This window comes from Herpailurus yagouaroundi, unplaced genomic scaffold, assembly GCF_014898765.1.
Source record: "Herpailurus yagouaroundi ecotype Mexico unplaced genomic scaffold, PumYag 28, whole genome shotgun sequence".
Taxonomy (NCBI): Eukaryota; Metazoa; Chordata; class Mammalia; order Carnivora; family Felidae; genus Herpailurus; species Herpailurus yagouaroundi.
The window spans coordinates 22,320,283-22,337,092 of record NW_024412376.1 but is presented as its reverse complement, the minus strand read 5'-3'; the positions used below and the strand labels follow the sequence as shown (position 1 = coordinate 22,337,092).

The 16,810-nt window shown below is 38.5% G+C and overlaps 1 protein-coding gene across 1 annotated transcript in view; it reads left to right on the top strand.

Annotated features, from left to right (window-relative positions):
* Nucleotides 1-16,810, top strand: part of ANXA10 (annexin A10) — a 99,967-nt gene that overhangs the window by 46,648 nt on the left and 36,509 nt on the right. Inside the window, exon 3 of the mRNA XM_040470992.1 lies at nt 555-649. Coding sequence (XP_040326926.1) covers nt 555-649 — 95 coding nt within the window. The remainder of the gene's footprint in view (nt 1-554; nt 650-16,810) is intronic.

Genomic DNA, 16,810 nt, shown 5'->3' with positions numbered 1-16,810 from the left:
TAAACTAGTTGTGCATTCGGGTGTTATATCAATATAATGAATTGGCGTATAAGGAAATGGAGGCCTCATACAGCCCAGAAACAGCCTTGGTTGCAGGACAGAGAGACCATATTCCGTGCAAACCATGAGAGGTTCACACAGTCCCTCACAAGGGTACACATCCCTTGTACTTTCATAATTTCTTTCTCCACAAGGAAGGATCTTTTAAATGAGAAAGATGTACTCCTTTAAACACCAATCAGCCTAAAGTCAAGGAAGCCTTTTTCAGTGGGGTAGGAGAGATGGCTGAAGAAAGACCATATTTTTTATTCCTCTGTATTTTTTAATTGGATCCTTTTAAAGGAAAGTCTGTAGTAATAGCACCAAATTGAGAGGAAGAACCAAGCCTTCATCAAGTGTTGCTCTGTGATTTCCAATTTTAGTTAAAATTGCTCACTGCTTTAAAGTACCATCAGGGAAAATGCTCGCACAATGGTTTTTGATCCTTAGATAATGGGTTCTTCCAAACTGCAAAGTAGCAACTTTACTAATCTTCAAATATTATTCTTTTCCAGGCTGTGACAAAGACATGCTGATCGACATTCTAACTCAACGTTGTAACGCACAAAGGCTGATGATTGCAGAGGCATATCAGAGCATGTATGGCCGGGTAGGGTCTCTTCATCTTGACCTATTTCTAGGACAAACTCCTGGGAAATGACAACACTCTCAGAAAACAGATACTGTTATTCTTTTCAGTCTTGCAGATTACAAAGATCTCAGACTCCACTGTATGTCAGACACAGAGTTCCTATGCCTCTAACATGTTTCAAGGAATGTAAGAAAGATGTATCTATGTGTGAGGCATGTTCACACTGACTCCATCAGTCCTTTCTCAAAAATCACTCAGCTTCATAAAAATGAAAGTTCTGGTGGCCTTACACTGCTGGTTGGTCCAATTAGGCTAAAAATGTTGCGCTGGAAACACCCCTGTGTCAAGCTTTAGGGAAGGCATGGAAAGGGCTAATGATCACTAGGTCAAAAAAATAAGATCTTTCCTGCAATTCCCCACAGGTCTTCACCTAACTCTCAACCAAAGTGAATTCTGTACTAGCTTTTCTTCTCACAGCATGCAGTTATAGAGACCGTTAAAAAAGAATGGCAGTTAAAAATAGTTTAAGGCAATAAAACTATCCTTAGTGCTTTAAAGTAATCACATTCTAATTTCAAAGCAAGTACCATTAAAGATTCCTTTCTTTTGTTATGCATTTAAACCACAGATTCAGAACAAAAACTCTTCAGGCCAAAAGGGCCAGAAATAGCAATTACTTTGTCAACTGAGCATTATTGATGAAACACTATCATAAAACTTTCTCGATAGAGTTAGCTCTTATAAATTCATTCCATCTCTAAACCTCAGTCTTTGAACAGCTATAATACAGGAATAAAGGATAGCCCTCTCTTGTAGAATAAACTAATAATCGAAGAAATTTCACTACTGGTGGGTGAAATTAGTTGAATTATGCCACGGAAGCAAACCAGTTATGCTTTTTCCCACCCACCCCCCCAAGTAAAACTGCTACCTTAGCTTATGTTCCAGTAACACCAGTGCTTGTTTTCTTTTGAAAGAGAATGCAAAAAACCATAAAAGTTGTAGCATTGCAAATCTAATATTGTTTTAATATGCGTACCGCTAGAACAGTGGCCATTTTTCAGTATTTTTTTTAACCCAAAGGTTTACATACATTTTATACATCAGGTTAGTTTAGGTTGAAGCATTATTTCATCACATTCTACAAAATTACACTAGAACAGATTAAAACGATTAAAAATGTAGTAGTTCCACTCAAGGAATGTAAAATCTATTAAGCAATTTATACTTTCAACGGTTGTAAAGTTTGTTAAACTCTACCTTCTGCTGAATAATCCATACCGCGTGGAAAAGCTTGGCTAATCACCCAATTGCACCAACAGATGAAAAGGAGTCATGCAGGCCCCTTTCCTCCAAAATATCTTTGTCATACAATCAGTTATCATGTCTTGAAAATTAGTTTTCCTCTCGTATTTCTTTTTCCTCACTAACAAAGTCTTGATTCATTTGGCGCCCAGGCTAATGTGAAACTCCTAACTGATACCTGCTACCCTCGTGCCTTCCTACACCTAACTATCCTCCATACTGAAGCCAGAATGATTCCATCTCTAGTTTTCTGCTTTCTGGCTTTAGCTCCTGAATATTTATCTTGTTTCTCCCTTACATATATATCCACAGGTCCACGGAATAAACCAAGGCCTTCTCCGGGCCAACAAAGACTTGCTTTTATTCTCTATTTTAAGCCCTCTCCCCCTTCTTCACACGCCATCAAATGCAGCCAAACTGATCTACTTATATTTCTACAATTTATCTGTGCCTGCTCCCTTACCTTCATTCAGGGTGTTTCATCTACTCCAGTGGCCTGATTCCCCTCCTCCCCAAGCTGCACACCTGTTCATCTCCCCAGATACCGGGCATTTCCTCACACCAGTAACCCCAAACACAGTGGAACAGACTTGTGCTGCTATTGCATTCTTTATATAACTTCCCTCTTGGTACCTAATGGCATGCTAGTGAACTTGTCTGTACATGTTTCCCTTTACCAGAGTCCAAATCCTCTAAAGTTGGAATGCATTTCATCCATCCCTCGAGTTGAGCACAAATGTCTATCTATCGTGCAGAGATTGCTGAATTATCTTTGTTGAATGACAGTGTGAAGGCATAGTTTTGGCTGCTCCAATAAATCTTCCCCACCTGTCTCACTCACCCTCTGCCCCGGGCTAGGTGCTGCCTTCCAGGGCCCCAGAGTTCCCTGTACATAATGGGGCCTTGTCACGCTGGGTCGTGTGGGTTTACTGTCATGTCTTGATGACTAGACTGTAATCCTCTAGAAAATCAGGGACTAGGTTATTTGCTACTACTCTCCAGAGCTTAGTCCAGGGTCTAACAAAGAAGATGCATTTCATTTATAGAATAAGGGAATCTAAGGAATTATATTCTGCCTATTTACACTTTGTTTAAAAAAGAGGAGGGGACATCCCTGTATTATCCACTTTATACTTAATGAATATTCATAGATTGCCTAAATTTCTCTTTTCCCTCATTCCCTGCTCTAGCTGCTCCCAGGTCAATTGGCCTGATCTTCAGTTAGGGCTTCCTGATCTCCTCTGCTGCTCCCTTTGAGAATTACTTCTTCCATTTGGCCAAGGTGTCTCTTTTGCTACCTTTCCCTTTCTGTGGTGAGATTTCCTGTATGTTAGTCTTTGATATTTTTATTTTTTATTGGTATGGACAATCAAGATTTCACAGAATTATTTTCCTAGCTGCTGAGCAAAGTGCAATTCTAGGCATGGCCCATAAATTCTTGATATTTTACATTAGTGAAGAACAGCTGAATTTCATCAACAACTTTTCCTTGCCCAGGCCACACTAATCCCTACAGTAAAATGAAAAGCCTTTTGGAATGCCTCTGATTGACATATTTATCAATATAATTAATGAGGTCATTCTTGATCTTCCACACCAAAGCAAGTACTATGCTACAGCCAGTGTAGTGAAACCAAGGGAGCAATGAAAGGCCTCTGGGGCTGAGCAGATAAACTACACATACCTGATAAGTTTAGCAATTAGACAGTGATCCCCGAATAGGGTTCCAATGCATCACTGAAGTAATTTGTTCTTTCAGTTTTCATCTGAAACAGGGATGATCAGCTCTGGAATGTCCTGGCATCTGGAATTCCTTAAAAGTGTGGTGTTGGTTATGTAATTTAGTGCAGAGGCTAACTTGCCCTGAATCACACAAAGTTAGAACTTAAACCAAGGTATTCTGACTTTGAATCATGTCTTTCAAAGCTTCTCACTAAGTTCCTCTTGTTCTCAACTGAATGAACACCAGATTTAACAAGAGGAGATATCTATATTGCTGACTGCCTGATGTTCTTCAAGGCTTTGCTCAATGTCAGCTACTCAAAAGGGCCTAATCTGATTGCCCTGTTTTAAAACTGTCACCTCCCCTGGGGCGCCTGGGTGGCTCAGTTGGTTAAGTGGCGGACTTGGGCTCAGATCTTACAGTTAGTGAGTTTGAGCTCCTGCCTTGGGGCTCTATGGTGACAGCTCAGAACCTGGAGCCTGCTTCAGATTCTGTGTTTCTACCTCTCTCTCTCTCTGCCCCTCCCCCACTCATGCTCGCGCTCTCTCTCTCTCTCTCTCTCTCTCTCAAAAGTAAATAAACATTTTTTAAAAGATTAAGAAAAAAACTGTCACCTACCCCAAAGCCTATGCCAGCACTCCAGATCCCTTTCACCTTCTCTGCTTTTTTCTATAGCAGTTACTGCCCTCTAACAAGCTACATAATTTATTAACATATTATAATTATTATTTATTGTACTCCACCACCCCCTAGCTCAGGCCCCACAAGCAGAGGCATCTTTGTTTTGTTCACTACAGTGGCAGGCACATAGCTGGTGTTACAGACTCAAGTGCATCCCCTCAAAGTTTAAATGTTGAAGTCCTACCCCCCAAAGTGGCTATGCTTGAAGACAGGGCCTTTAAAGAGATGATCAAGGTTAAATGAGGTGATCATGGTGGGGACCTAATCCTATACGACTGGTGTTCTTATAAGAAGAGGAAGAGATACCAGGAGTGCACACACAGAGGAAAGGCCATGCAAGGATATAACAGGAAGGCAGCCACCTGTAAGCCCCCCCCCAAAAAAAAAAAATAAAGAAAAGATGCCTCTCTAGAAACCAGCCGTGCTGGTACCTTGATCTGGGACTTCCAGACTCCAGACTGTGAGAAAATAAATTTCTATTGTTTAAGCCACCTAGTCTATGGTAAGCCTGAGCAGACTAATGCAGTTGATACTCAACACAGAGATGTGAATGTATGAAGAGTTCAAGTTCACTCTTCAGATCCATCTTGTTCTCATAACAATTTTTTTTCCCTATTAGGTCTCAGGTTCATGGTTAAAAATATTGATCTTGAATTGTAGCCAGGAAATTGTAGCTAGGAAGTAGCCAGCTAGAAAATTACCTTAGCTACTTCAGAGGTAGAATTATCATGTCACTCGTGCCAGTAGAAGTATGGTATCTTTTCCTCTATCCTCACTTTCACTGTAGAAGTGAGGGGGTGGATGTAGTTTTAGCCTCAAAAGGCTATTAAATTCATTACATAATTTATCACAGACCAATTTTATAAGCATGAATTAAGTAATTTGAAATACTATAACTACTTTAACTTTCAATTATATAATGAGTTACATACACCCCTTTTGATGAAACTTAACTACCAGGAAAATAATTTATAATTTCAAGAAGCTTTTCTATAGAATCAGTAAAAATTTTGTCAGTTTAGAAAAACCTCTGTATATGCTTGTCACAGCCTGAACAATTATTTCTCTTGAAAATAGCATACAATCTCTGCCAGGAAGGGAGGGAAGAAGAGAAGAAAGGAGGGAAGGAGGGCGGGAAGTAAGAAGAAAGGAGAAAGAAAATTAGATACTGCTAAATCCAGGCCTAATTAGGCTTCAAAACACTCTCTAAAACAGTTCTGTAGGGGCGCCTGGGTGGCGCAGTCGGTTAAGCGTCCGACTTCAGCCAGGTCACGATCTCGCAGTCCGTGAGTTCGAGCCCCGTGTCCGGCTCTGGGCTGATGGCTCAGAGCCTGGAGCCTGTTTCCGATTCTGTGTCTCCCTCTCTCTCTGCCCCTCGCCCGTTCATGCTCTGTCTCTCTCTGTCCCAAAAATAAATCAACGTTGAAAAAAAAAAGTTAAAAAAAATAAAAATAAAAATAAAACAGTTCTGTAAATTTGCACTCTCACCTGCAATAAATATATAATGGCTCCCATTTCCCTCAAATCTTCATAAAACTTAAGAAGTTTGGGCCAATTTTATGGATGTAAATGGGATCTCTCCATGGTTTTAACTTGCATTTTTCCTTGATAATATATAATGTTGAGCATCTTTTCATGTTTCTTTACATCCTGGTTTCTTCTCCTTTTAAGTTAATTCTATATTCTCTGTATTTTTCTTTCAGTAGCTTGCCATTTATTGATTTGTAGCTATTTACATAATTTGGACATTAGTTATTTTTTGTGTATGTAGACTAAAAACATTTTCTCCGAATATGTGGATTAATTTCACACTATGTTGTACAGTCTGTGTCCAAAACTGTGAAAGGTATGAGACTTTAACCTACAAGACAGCAAGCTAACCAACCAAGTTAACATAGATACTGGAGACTCCTGGGTCAAAGACAAAATACAGTTTATCACTCTGAGTAATAGCAGTCGCCAGAGTGTCAGAATTTTTGCAACAGTTCCCTGAGCTTTAATCCCAAAGGTCTAAGCAAAGATGACCAGATAACGCTTGCATATGCAGTGAGTTGCACTGCAGAAGAGAAGCCATGAGATTAGAAACTTCAATCAGTTTTAATGGGCAGAATGCATGGCTGCCCATTGCTCATAAGGGAAACACTATCTCTCTCATGATGCTATTCACTGTATGAACATCCTTGGAAAGTTAGTCTAGAACAAAGGGCTGTCAGTGCCTCATTCTGCATAACATTTAGAAACACGAGGCCTACAGAAAATTGTCTCCCAACCTCACCCCTGATTTCTATGCCATTTTCACTATTGACTTTCTTTTCTATGAACACACCAATCCCTAAACCACTCCTATTATTCTGACTAACAAAGGCTGAGACTAAATCCATCAATTTGTCTCATACAACATTTAATTATCAAAGGATTTCAAGCAACAAGGGGAGGTCAATTGGCAGTATTGATTCCAACAATGCCGCCACAGGGGTTTGAACACAATGAACTCAACCAATTCCATAAATCATCAGGACTTATCTTAAAAAGCTGAGTGGATTTTTCTTAAGTTTTAGTAATGACTTTTCCACTTGGTTTGAAGTTTTTACTTAGATACAGCAGGATGTATTAGCAATGGCACAGACTTCACCTTTGCCCACAAGAAGGAAGTTTAGAGCAAGTCCATCATCCATAACAATCTTGGCCAGTGAGTTGGGGCTGTCTTCAATACAAAGTGGTGTGATTAGGTAGTCCCTCCCCAGATGCAAGGTTGTTGTTCTTGCTCCACCATTAGAAAAATGTCACTTTTCTTGGGGTGGCTGGGTGGCTCAGTTGGTTAAGGTCCCACTTCAGCGCTCAAGTCATGATCTCTCAGCTCATGTGTTCAGGCCTGGCATTGGGCTCTGTGCTGACAGCTCAGAGCCTGGAGCCTCCTTCAGATTCTGTCTCAGTCTCTTTCTGGCCCTCCCCGCTCATGCTCGCTCTCTCTCTCTCTCTCTCTCTCTCTCTCTCAAATATAAACATTAAAAATTTAAAAAAAAGAAAAAGAAAATTGTCACTTTTCTTGTAGTTGTAACTTCAGCATTTTTATTGTTATTTCCAACTCACATCCCAAACTTTCTTTTGGGAGGGTCAGGTGCGGGAGGGACAAAGGCATTTTTATAAAACTTTAAAAAACACACTATGTCACACAAGCAGTGTACTCAACTTATCCTTATGATCCAAGGCTCTAAAGAGTCCAGAGATATTCTGGTGGCTGAACTAGAATTCTTTGAAATTCTTCACCCACTTTTGCTTAGGCTACCACCCACAGTATAGACCAACCAGCACACCTTGAGGTTGACAATGTTAAGAGAAAAAAAATCATCATGCCCAGAGAACGGTCAGGGTAGAATCCCAAATTTTCAAAATTTATCTACATAATTATAGGAAAACTCCTGTTTCTTTCTACACAATTCAACACTTCACTTCTGACACCAAATGTGTGGATTCTTTTCCTTGAACTAAACAATTCTAATACTAACTACCCAGGGTTACTACATACCCTACAGGGCAAGGACTGTCTCACAAAATTACCCCCCACCTCAGATGCCAACTACAAGTCCTAGATTGTCATCTATACTCTGACTGACTGGCTGTAAAGTGTAAGTTCCCACAGCCCCTCCTCAAGTTTGATGATTTGCTAGAATGGCTCACAGAACTCAAGGAAGTGCTGTGCTCATGATTACTGGTTTATTTCAAAGGACACAACTCAGGAATGGCAAAATGGAAGAGATATATACCGATATATAGGGCAAAGTACATGGGAAAGGATGCAGAATTTCCATGCCCTCCTTGGGTATGTCACTTTCCCAGCACCTTGATGTGGTTGTCAACCTGAAAGCACCTTCAGAGTTCTTATGGAGCCTTCTTTACACAAGCACGATTGATCGAACATTCATTGATCATTGTTGAATAAATCAGTCTCCAGACCTTCTCTAGTCCCTAGAGATCAGGAGTAGGGCTGAGGGTTACAACCCAATAATCACATGGTTGGTTCCTCTGGCAACTAGCCCCATTCTTCTAAGATCATCTTATTAGCATAAACTCAATTATGGTTGAAAAGGGGTTACTATGAATAACAAAAGATGCTCCTCTCACTCCAATCAGGAAATTACAAGGTTTTAGGAGCTCTGTGCCAGGAATGGGGGACAAAAGATAGATAGATAGATAGATAGATAGATAGATAGATAGATGATAGATAGATCATGATATCATAACATCCCAATAACCCTCTCCCCCCATTTCATTATGATTATTATTCAGGAGGGAAAACTGTATTCAGTGACCAACTGCCTTACTAAACTATGTACATCAGAAAGAGGTAAGGAAAACAGACTCAGAAATCTCATTGAATCAATCAGTTATCACCAATACCAGAAGCCTATGGATGGTGGAGACTATGGAAGATCCATCAAATACCTTGATTATCAGTCTACTGTTGAGTGGCTTTTGTAATAAAAACTATACCATGGTTAGACCAGGTAGTCTGGAAAGTCAAACACATGACACAGATTAGTTTCAAGGACCATAATTGTGTCCAGAGTCAGCTGATTGAACAGGGACAGCAGCGCTATCACTTGAAAAAGTGACAATAGTTAAAAGGACTTCTAGTAACCTCAAGAGGGGATCAAGTCAGAAGAAATACATCAGCCAAGCCCTGTGAATGATAGTTTCCTTCACAATGAATAAGGCAAATCAAGTTTGACTAGACTCACAACAGTGGCAAGCAATGGTAACTTTGGCGTCAGATACACAAAATACTACATGCCTGCTTTATGATGGTATATGTATTGTCATGTCCAGTATGATGATGGATCCAGGTAGGAACAGCATAATCTGGGCAACACAGGCTTGATTTGTAGCTGGATTCTAGTTGGTCTCATCAAGGAAAAAGCCCTTAGTGTGCAAATCTATGCAAGTGACACAAAAGTTCCTACCAGCAACCACAGTTTATTTTGACAGACTACAGCCACAAAGAAACCTTTGAGGCTTTTTCATGTGGGATCTGTACTTTCCCAAGTGGTAAACCAAAGAGATAGGCTTAACAGCCCAAGAGTGAGTAAAAAGATAAAATGTTTATCACAAAGGATACTGGTCAGAACTATGAAAAAAATCTTCTTGATTTCTGCCCATGGAACACAAATTGTCCATTTTTGGTTCTGCACAGCTATTGCTGAACCATCAATAAACCAGGTCAGGACACTTAGGGCAACTGATTGAAGTCCGCATTGATTCAGCATCTTGTTTCAAGCAGCAGAGTAGGGTTAAAGTTTCCCCAAAGGAATAGCTGCCATTTTTTCATGTAAACTCATGATACTCCTGGAGCCAGGCGGGCTGTTTTCTTCAGTGTGCCATTTCCATTCGATGAGACTTGCTGATTTCTTCCCACTTTGCTAGTCATTGAGTCCCAGTTGACCCATCAAAATGAGACTATCAGGCACAAAAGTCACAAGCCTCCATACATCAGGCATTCAATTTCTACAAGAATCCAGTAGCAAGTCAGCAAGCAACAACTGCTGCTTTCTAAAAGTGATACCCAGAAGTTGTATGAAGAAGGTGACAAGTTTAAAATGCCAAGAGGCACCTCTGGGATGCTGCCTTTTCTTGCCAGAGGTTCCCATCGGCAAACCATCTGTCACAGAGTTGTGTAGCAGATAGGAATTATTAGGGTTATAAGACCCATATTTGCTATAGGTAGAGCACTATATGTGGCTCATTTCTTACCAAGAGCATTCTCTTTGGTACTTCTCAGCATTCCCAAGAGAAACAAATAAACATAAATTCCAGCCATATTCAACAATAGATTATGGTACAGTGACATTAGCCCAAAGGACCTCAATAATAAGTTGTTTTAGTTTCCCTTTTTCCACTGCAAACCTTGCCCACATCCATCAATTGAATTTGGAGGGGACCCAAATTCAACCAATGGGTTCACATAGAATGGTTACCTTGGCAGCTATAGCCAACGAACTCATAAAAAGTTCAGTCCTTCCATTCCCCAAAGTCCCCCAACATACTCAGACAGTCATGAACCCTTTAGTCCACAGTGGGACAGGAAGACCTTGGTCCCACTCCTAATTATTACTCTCCTGAAAGTAACAGAAGCTACGGTAGAAGGGAAGGAAAGACAAGGCACATGAGGGGATAAAGATCTGCAACAATAAGTGAGGTGTTCATTTTCGGTATGTCACCTGTGTCCACCTTGATCAAAGGAACTTCAGTGTTTTTGGCCTACACAAGCTTTACGTCAGGTGGGGAATTCACCACTGCTGAAACCATGTTTCAACTTTGTGCGCTCTGGACTCAGTAGCCAGAGCCACATTTCTTTCTGGCCGCAGGCACAGAATTTGGTCCTTTTGACTGGTTTGGAGTTGGCTAATCTTTGAAATGGTTTTTAATGAGTCCTCTTTGAAATGGATTCTGTAGTACATGAAGAATGGATTCTTCATGGTAACAACTCTTAAGTCTTTGCCTGTCATTAACATAAGAGCTAGGAGAATTTTTCAGGCAGCATACTATTATTGTTGAGTATTTTTATTCTACCTTGCTTTATACTCCCCCAAATTAATCATCATTATGCTTTTGACGAGTTTATGCTTCTTCAGTTATATTCACAATTTTTTATTTCTTTTTTCATTTTTCTTCTAATACCTAACTCCATGTTTCTGGCCTCAATGTCATTTTTCCAAAGGACATTTTTTAGCAGTTTTTTTTTCTAGAAATCATAAATAATTATTAAATTATTTCAGTTCCTTTCCTTAGGAAGAGCTTTATTTATTTTTTTCTTCATGGTTGAATATTAACTTAGATAGCTATAGAATTCTAGGCTGAATGCTAGTCACTTTTTCTTTGGTCTTTGTAGATATAATTTTAAATTTTTTCCTAGCCTTCACTGATAACTTTTGAGAAATCCATTCTCTCATTAAGAGTTTTCCTTTATAGACTACCTTTAATTCTCTGTTTGACTTAACAATTTTTAAAAATCCTAATATTTTGCAGTTTCACATTATTAGTAAATAGGTTTTATCTAAATAACTGAAGATTCACATATTATATGATATTTTAAGTAGTGTCTCCCTGGTATTGTCCACATTCTCTCCTGCTATAAATCCTATTAAACAAAAGCTTGTTCTTGCCATTCAGTCTTCCAAGTCTCTTAACTTTATATTCATATCATCTATTTATTGCCTGTCTCTGTGGAATTTTTTAGATACTTTTTCAGATATTTTTCCAATTCATTAATTCCAAGTCAGTTGTTTATTAGATACTCCTCATATATATTGTGTTTTTAAATTCTAAAAGCTTTTCATTTCTAGAATTTTATTTGCCATTTTTAGTGTGATTTTTTTTTCATAGTGTTCTTTCTGATTGTTATCAATTGTCTCAAATTGACGGGGTTTTAATTCTGCCATTTGTAGAGTCCACTGTCTGTCCTCCTGGAAAATTGCTTCTAAGTGCATACCAGATATTTTTTGTTGTGAGAACTTTTAAAGTGATGCTCATCTTTTGCAGTGAGGTTTTTTTTCTCTCCCCTGAAGAGTCAGAGAATCTCTCTAGATTTGTCTGGCATTTGCTTCTTCCTGGCATCCCAGGAGAATCACCAGCCCTGGATTAACTTTCATGATGATTTCTCTTCATGGAGTTCTCAGCCCATTGGGTACAGTAGGATAAATTTAAAAGTCATGCCCAAGGGAGACACAGCTCTATTATTTTGGATTCTCAAGGAAAATATCCTCCTTCTTAACCCAGACAATGAAAGGTGAGCTTTCTGCTCATCTTCCAATGTTGAGTGCTGTTTTTTTTTTCCTAGTTCATACTTTAACTGAAGGTATAATCCTTTGAGGTTCCCAACCTCATAGAGGTTTCAGACTTAGTTAGTTCCTTGTATTACATTGGCCCCATAAATGCTCTCCTGTCCTCATATAATGTTCCACACTGAGCACTGAAATCCAAAACAAATAGTTCTCAAAAACAATCTCTATTCTCCCAAGTCACCTGCAAAATCATCTCCAAGGGTCAGCTGATTTGCTTATCCTCTGGTTTTCATTTTATCCCCTGGATTTTACACCCAGGGGTTTCTTTATTCTGAAATCAAGCATACTTAAAACAGTGTGTGTTATTTTTTTATGGTGGTATTTGGAGGGGAGGGGTTTAGCTTTAATATACTAGGTTTCTCCAGAAGACCAAAGCATTATCATCATTAACAGATAAAAATTAGCTCAAATTTCCAATGAAAATTGAATCATTAAGTAACTATGAAAATATCTATAAAAGAATATTCACTTACTATTATGATGATCCAGCTTGCATAAATGTTTTTATAATATAATATAAAACCATGTGAATATTTACACAATGAATATTGGGGTAGGTAGAATTGAATATTGGGCACACTTTATATAGGCTTACATCACTGAGTTTTTAAAGAGCAAGTATCCTTTTTTACGATAAGAGTAAAAGGCATATAAGTTAAAAGCATATAAAAATGTTCCCCTGAGCATATTCAGACAAGCAAAATGTTAGTCATATGTCTACTTCTTGCCCCTGATTACACATAATTATGTAAAGGCGTGAAGAACAAGGAAGAGGAAACTGCCATTTCACTTCTAGTTTAAATGGAGTGGTCAGAAGAGCTGCACCATGGGTAATCTACAGTTTCATCAGTAGCACAGAACAGCTCAATTTGAAAAGCAAGTAGTCATTAGCTTAATGCAAGGCCAAGCTGTGATTCCCACAGAGTCCCTTTAGGGCAAATCTTTGGCAAACACGAAAGCAGAGGCAGTCAGGCTGAGGAAAGTAACACTCCAAAGGTTGCATCCACAAAGTTATTTATATAACTCCAAGCCAGAATTTAAGGCTTTAATTAGAGCACCTATTTGAAGGCTCCTCTTTGAACACGAAAAGTTTAACTATTTAAACATATTATTCAATATTTATTTTCCCCACGGAAAGTAATCTCTCCTTCCAGATGTCCTGATGATATCATACAATTTCTACTACAATAGCACTTAGCACATTTTGCATAGCAAAGTAATTGTAATTTCTGTGTTTCTGCCCCTCCACTAAATAAAACTGCTTGAGGAGAGGGACTTTGATTTGTTCATCTTTGAATGGCCAAGAATGAATCCAAACAAATAATTCTTGAATTATAAGTGGTCCTCATTCATTTATCCATTTTATAACAATTTGTGTAAGTTCTTAGTCTGTAGCAGGCACATTCTTAGGGGCTGGTGAAGTAGCCATGAATAAAAAAGACCAAAAGCCCTGCCATAATGGAGTTTATATTCTACCTGGGTGAGACAGATTAAAAAAAAAAAAAAAAAAAAAAAAAAAAAAGGTAGTAAAATGTATCATGTTAGAAAGTAACATTGCTATGAAAAAAAAAACACAAACAAACAAAAACAAAAAAAACAAAAAAAAAAACCCCGAAAGCCTGGTAAGAAACATAGCAAGTACTGGGGAAACCAGGTTTAATTTAAAACAGTGTGACAAAGGCAAGCTTCATTAAGAAGTCAGGGAAGGGTGAGCCACTTGAAAGAACATTCAAGGAAGAGTGAAGGGCAAAAGCAAAGGCCCTGAGGCGGAAATAGATCTGTTATTAATCTGAGATCAACTACACAAAAGCAGTTGTAGTTTATCCTGGAGTATAGAGTGGGAAAGGGCATTTCCAGCAGAGGAGTGACTGATCTGATTTGTATTTTTACAGGATCACACTGTCCTGTGTGTTGAGGGGAGACTGTCAGGGGCAAAGACAGAAGGGAAACTCATTTGGAGGTTAATACATTAACACAGGGCAGTGGGGATTGTGGCCTGGATGAGGTCTGTAGCAGTGAGAAGTGGTAAGAAATCCTCCGTTTCAAGACAATAGAATTTACTGACAATTGGATATTATTAAAAGTTGTGGGAAATACAATATAACAGATAAAATCTGATGTGGAAAGAGAGAGACAGAAAGAAAGGAAGAGGAAAGAGTGGGAGACAGTCCGGTATTAGCCATTTTGATCTGCAGCAAATTATTTAATAATTTTTGAAGAAAAGACATTTTTTTCAGTACCTAATACGTGCCAGAAAAATTTAAGGATTTCACTTGAGTTAAATATTTTTATACTTGGATCTACCCGTGAGTAGATGCTGTTATTTTCACTTTACATATAGGGAAGCAGACACAATGACGTTAAGTAACCTACTTGCAATCTCACAGCTGCTACTTTCCACAGCCAGGATTCAAACCTAAATACTTTACCTCCAGAGCTGGTAGACTCTAATGGCATTATATGATGTCTGATACTGTTTGTTTCACTGAAATTATATAATTTCATTGACATCTTTTATACAATCCGTTTCGATAGCCACGTCATGCACGCGCTCGCTTGTATGCACACCTGAGTTACGCAACAAAGATATGCCAGCGCCATCTAGTGGCACTACTAATCTCAGTTTCCAGTGGAATGCGTACATCTGGGTTCAGTATTACCATAGGATGGCATAATATGTAAAGTAACCGAAGATGTTGTTATAAATATTTGGGAAGGATGGTGATCCAAGAAATGTAACTAAAGATTAAATAAAGTACTTGCCTGCAATACCCAAGTGATTGTCAGCTTGAACATTGACTTTATCCTTTACAAATAATCAGTAAGATAGGGTCCTCTCTAAATGAATGAGCATTCATTCATTTATTCTTGCACTTGTTTATATATTCGTTTATCAATTATATATACTATATACTCTGAACATCATATATTCAGTACTGTGAGATATATAGATACATAGATATAGAGATAGATAAATGAATTTAGTAAAATTTATGTGAAAGTCCATGTCCTGACAGACTTTGGCGAGAAATGAGTGCATATAATATAGTCACGAAAATCTGGTATAATAAATGAAAAGCTAGAGAAGTTTTGGCAAAGAAATAATCAGCTTCACTTAGAGTTATAGAAAGGCTCATAAAAGAGATAATTCTAATGTTTCTACCTTTCCATCAACTGCCAAGTACCAATATCTTCTCACAATAAAAGTATATTACATTGACCCGTTTGCATTTAAACCTTCAATGCACTGCCGCTACATTTAAAAGTTCATAAATACTACATTTACCACCTATATGATATGTTCATCACCTTGCTGATATATCACTAGTGGCTTTCTATGGCCTACATAACATGGAAAAGGAGACAAGAAGGCCAGAATGGCTGATATCAAATCCTGGCTCCTGCACTTACTTGTTTAGCTACGTGAAACTTGCTACTTAAGCTCTATGTGCCATGATTTTCTCACGTATATCATGGGATGTTTATACTTCCTATTTCATAGGGTTGTTGCAATGAGTTATTACAATTATTCTAATACTCAGAATCCTGTCTGACAGAGAGTAAACATTAAATCTTAGTGGTTAATACAATCACCACACTCTTCTGTTTAAATCTCCATTCTTGGGGCACCTGGGTGGCGCAGTCGGTTAAGCGTCCTACTTCAGCCAGGTCACGATCTCGCGCTCCGTGAGTTCGAGCCCCGCGTTAGGCTCTGGGCTGATGGCTCAGAGCCTGGAGCCTGTTTCCGATTCTGTGTCTCCCTCTCTCTCTCTGCCCCTCCCCCGTTCATGCGCTGTCTCTCTCTGTCCCAAAAATAAATAAACGTTGAAAAAAAAAAATTTTTTTTAAATAAATAAATAAATCTCCATTCTTAGGACCTTTTCTCTCTGAACTAGAAGGCATATTGGAATAACTGACATCCAAAGTGTCTTTTAAAACATTGAGATTTCAAATCAGTTCAATGTTTGTTGAGAGCTAGAGTTAACTGCATTATGTCCTGCTTTTCTCCATTTCAGTAATGCTCAGTTGGAATAAAAGAACAAGCATCCTACCTTCAGGCAGGTTGTTACATTACTCATCCAAAGAGCTTTTCAAACACTTCCTCTCACCTAGGATTCTCATATGGCCCCAACCCCAGCCCAGTAAAAGAATCATTGTTTTATGGCACCAGCATTAATGATGGGTGTATAACTCTAGTGTGGAAAACAATGCTAAAAACTATTAAATAAGATGACAATTTGAAACTGGGTATTAACTAGTATGACACATAAATATAGTAGAGGATGTATTTGAAAGAGTTAAATAAATAGGAGCTTTAGAAAACATTCATTTTGTAGATGCCAAAATAACATGTTAAGATAAAATTTAAAATCCACAATATTGAGGCACAAGTTATATAAAATACTTATTTCAGTACACTTTGATGAGTTCTCACTCATGTCCCCACAAGCACTATCAAAATATAGAGCATGTCTCACACCCCAAAATTTTGTTTCCCCCCTTTGCAGGCCATCTTCTGCTAACTTCTTGTTCACAGCACCAGCTGTGATCTCTTCTGATTTCTTCTCTTTTCTTGTATTGTATTTGTAGATTAACTTTGTCTTTCTAGAACTTTTATAAGTAGGATCATGT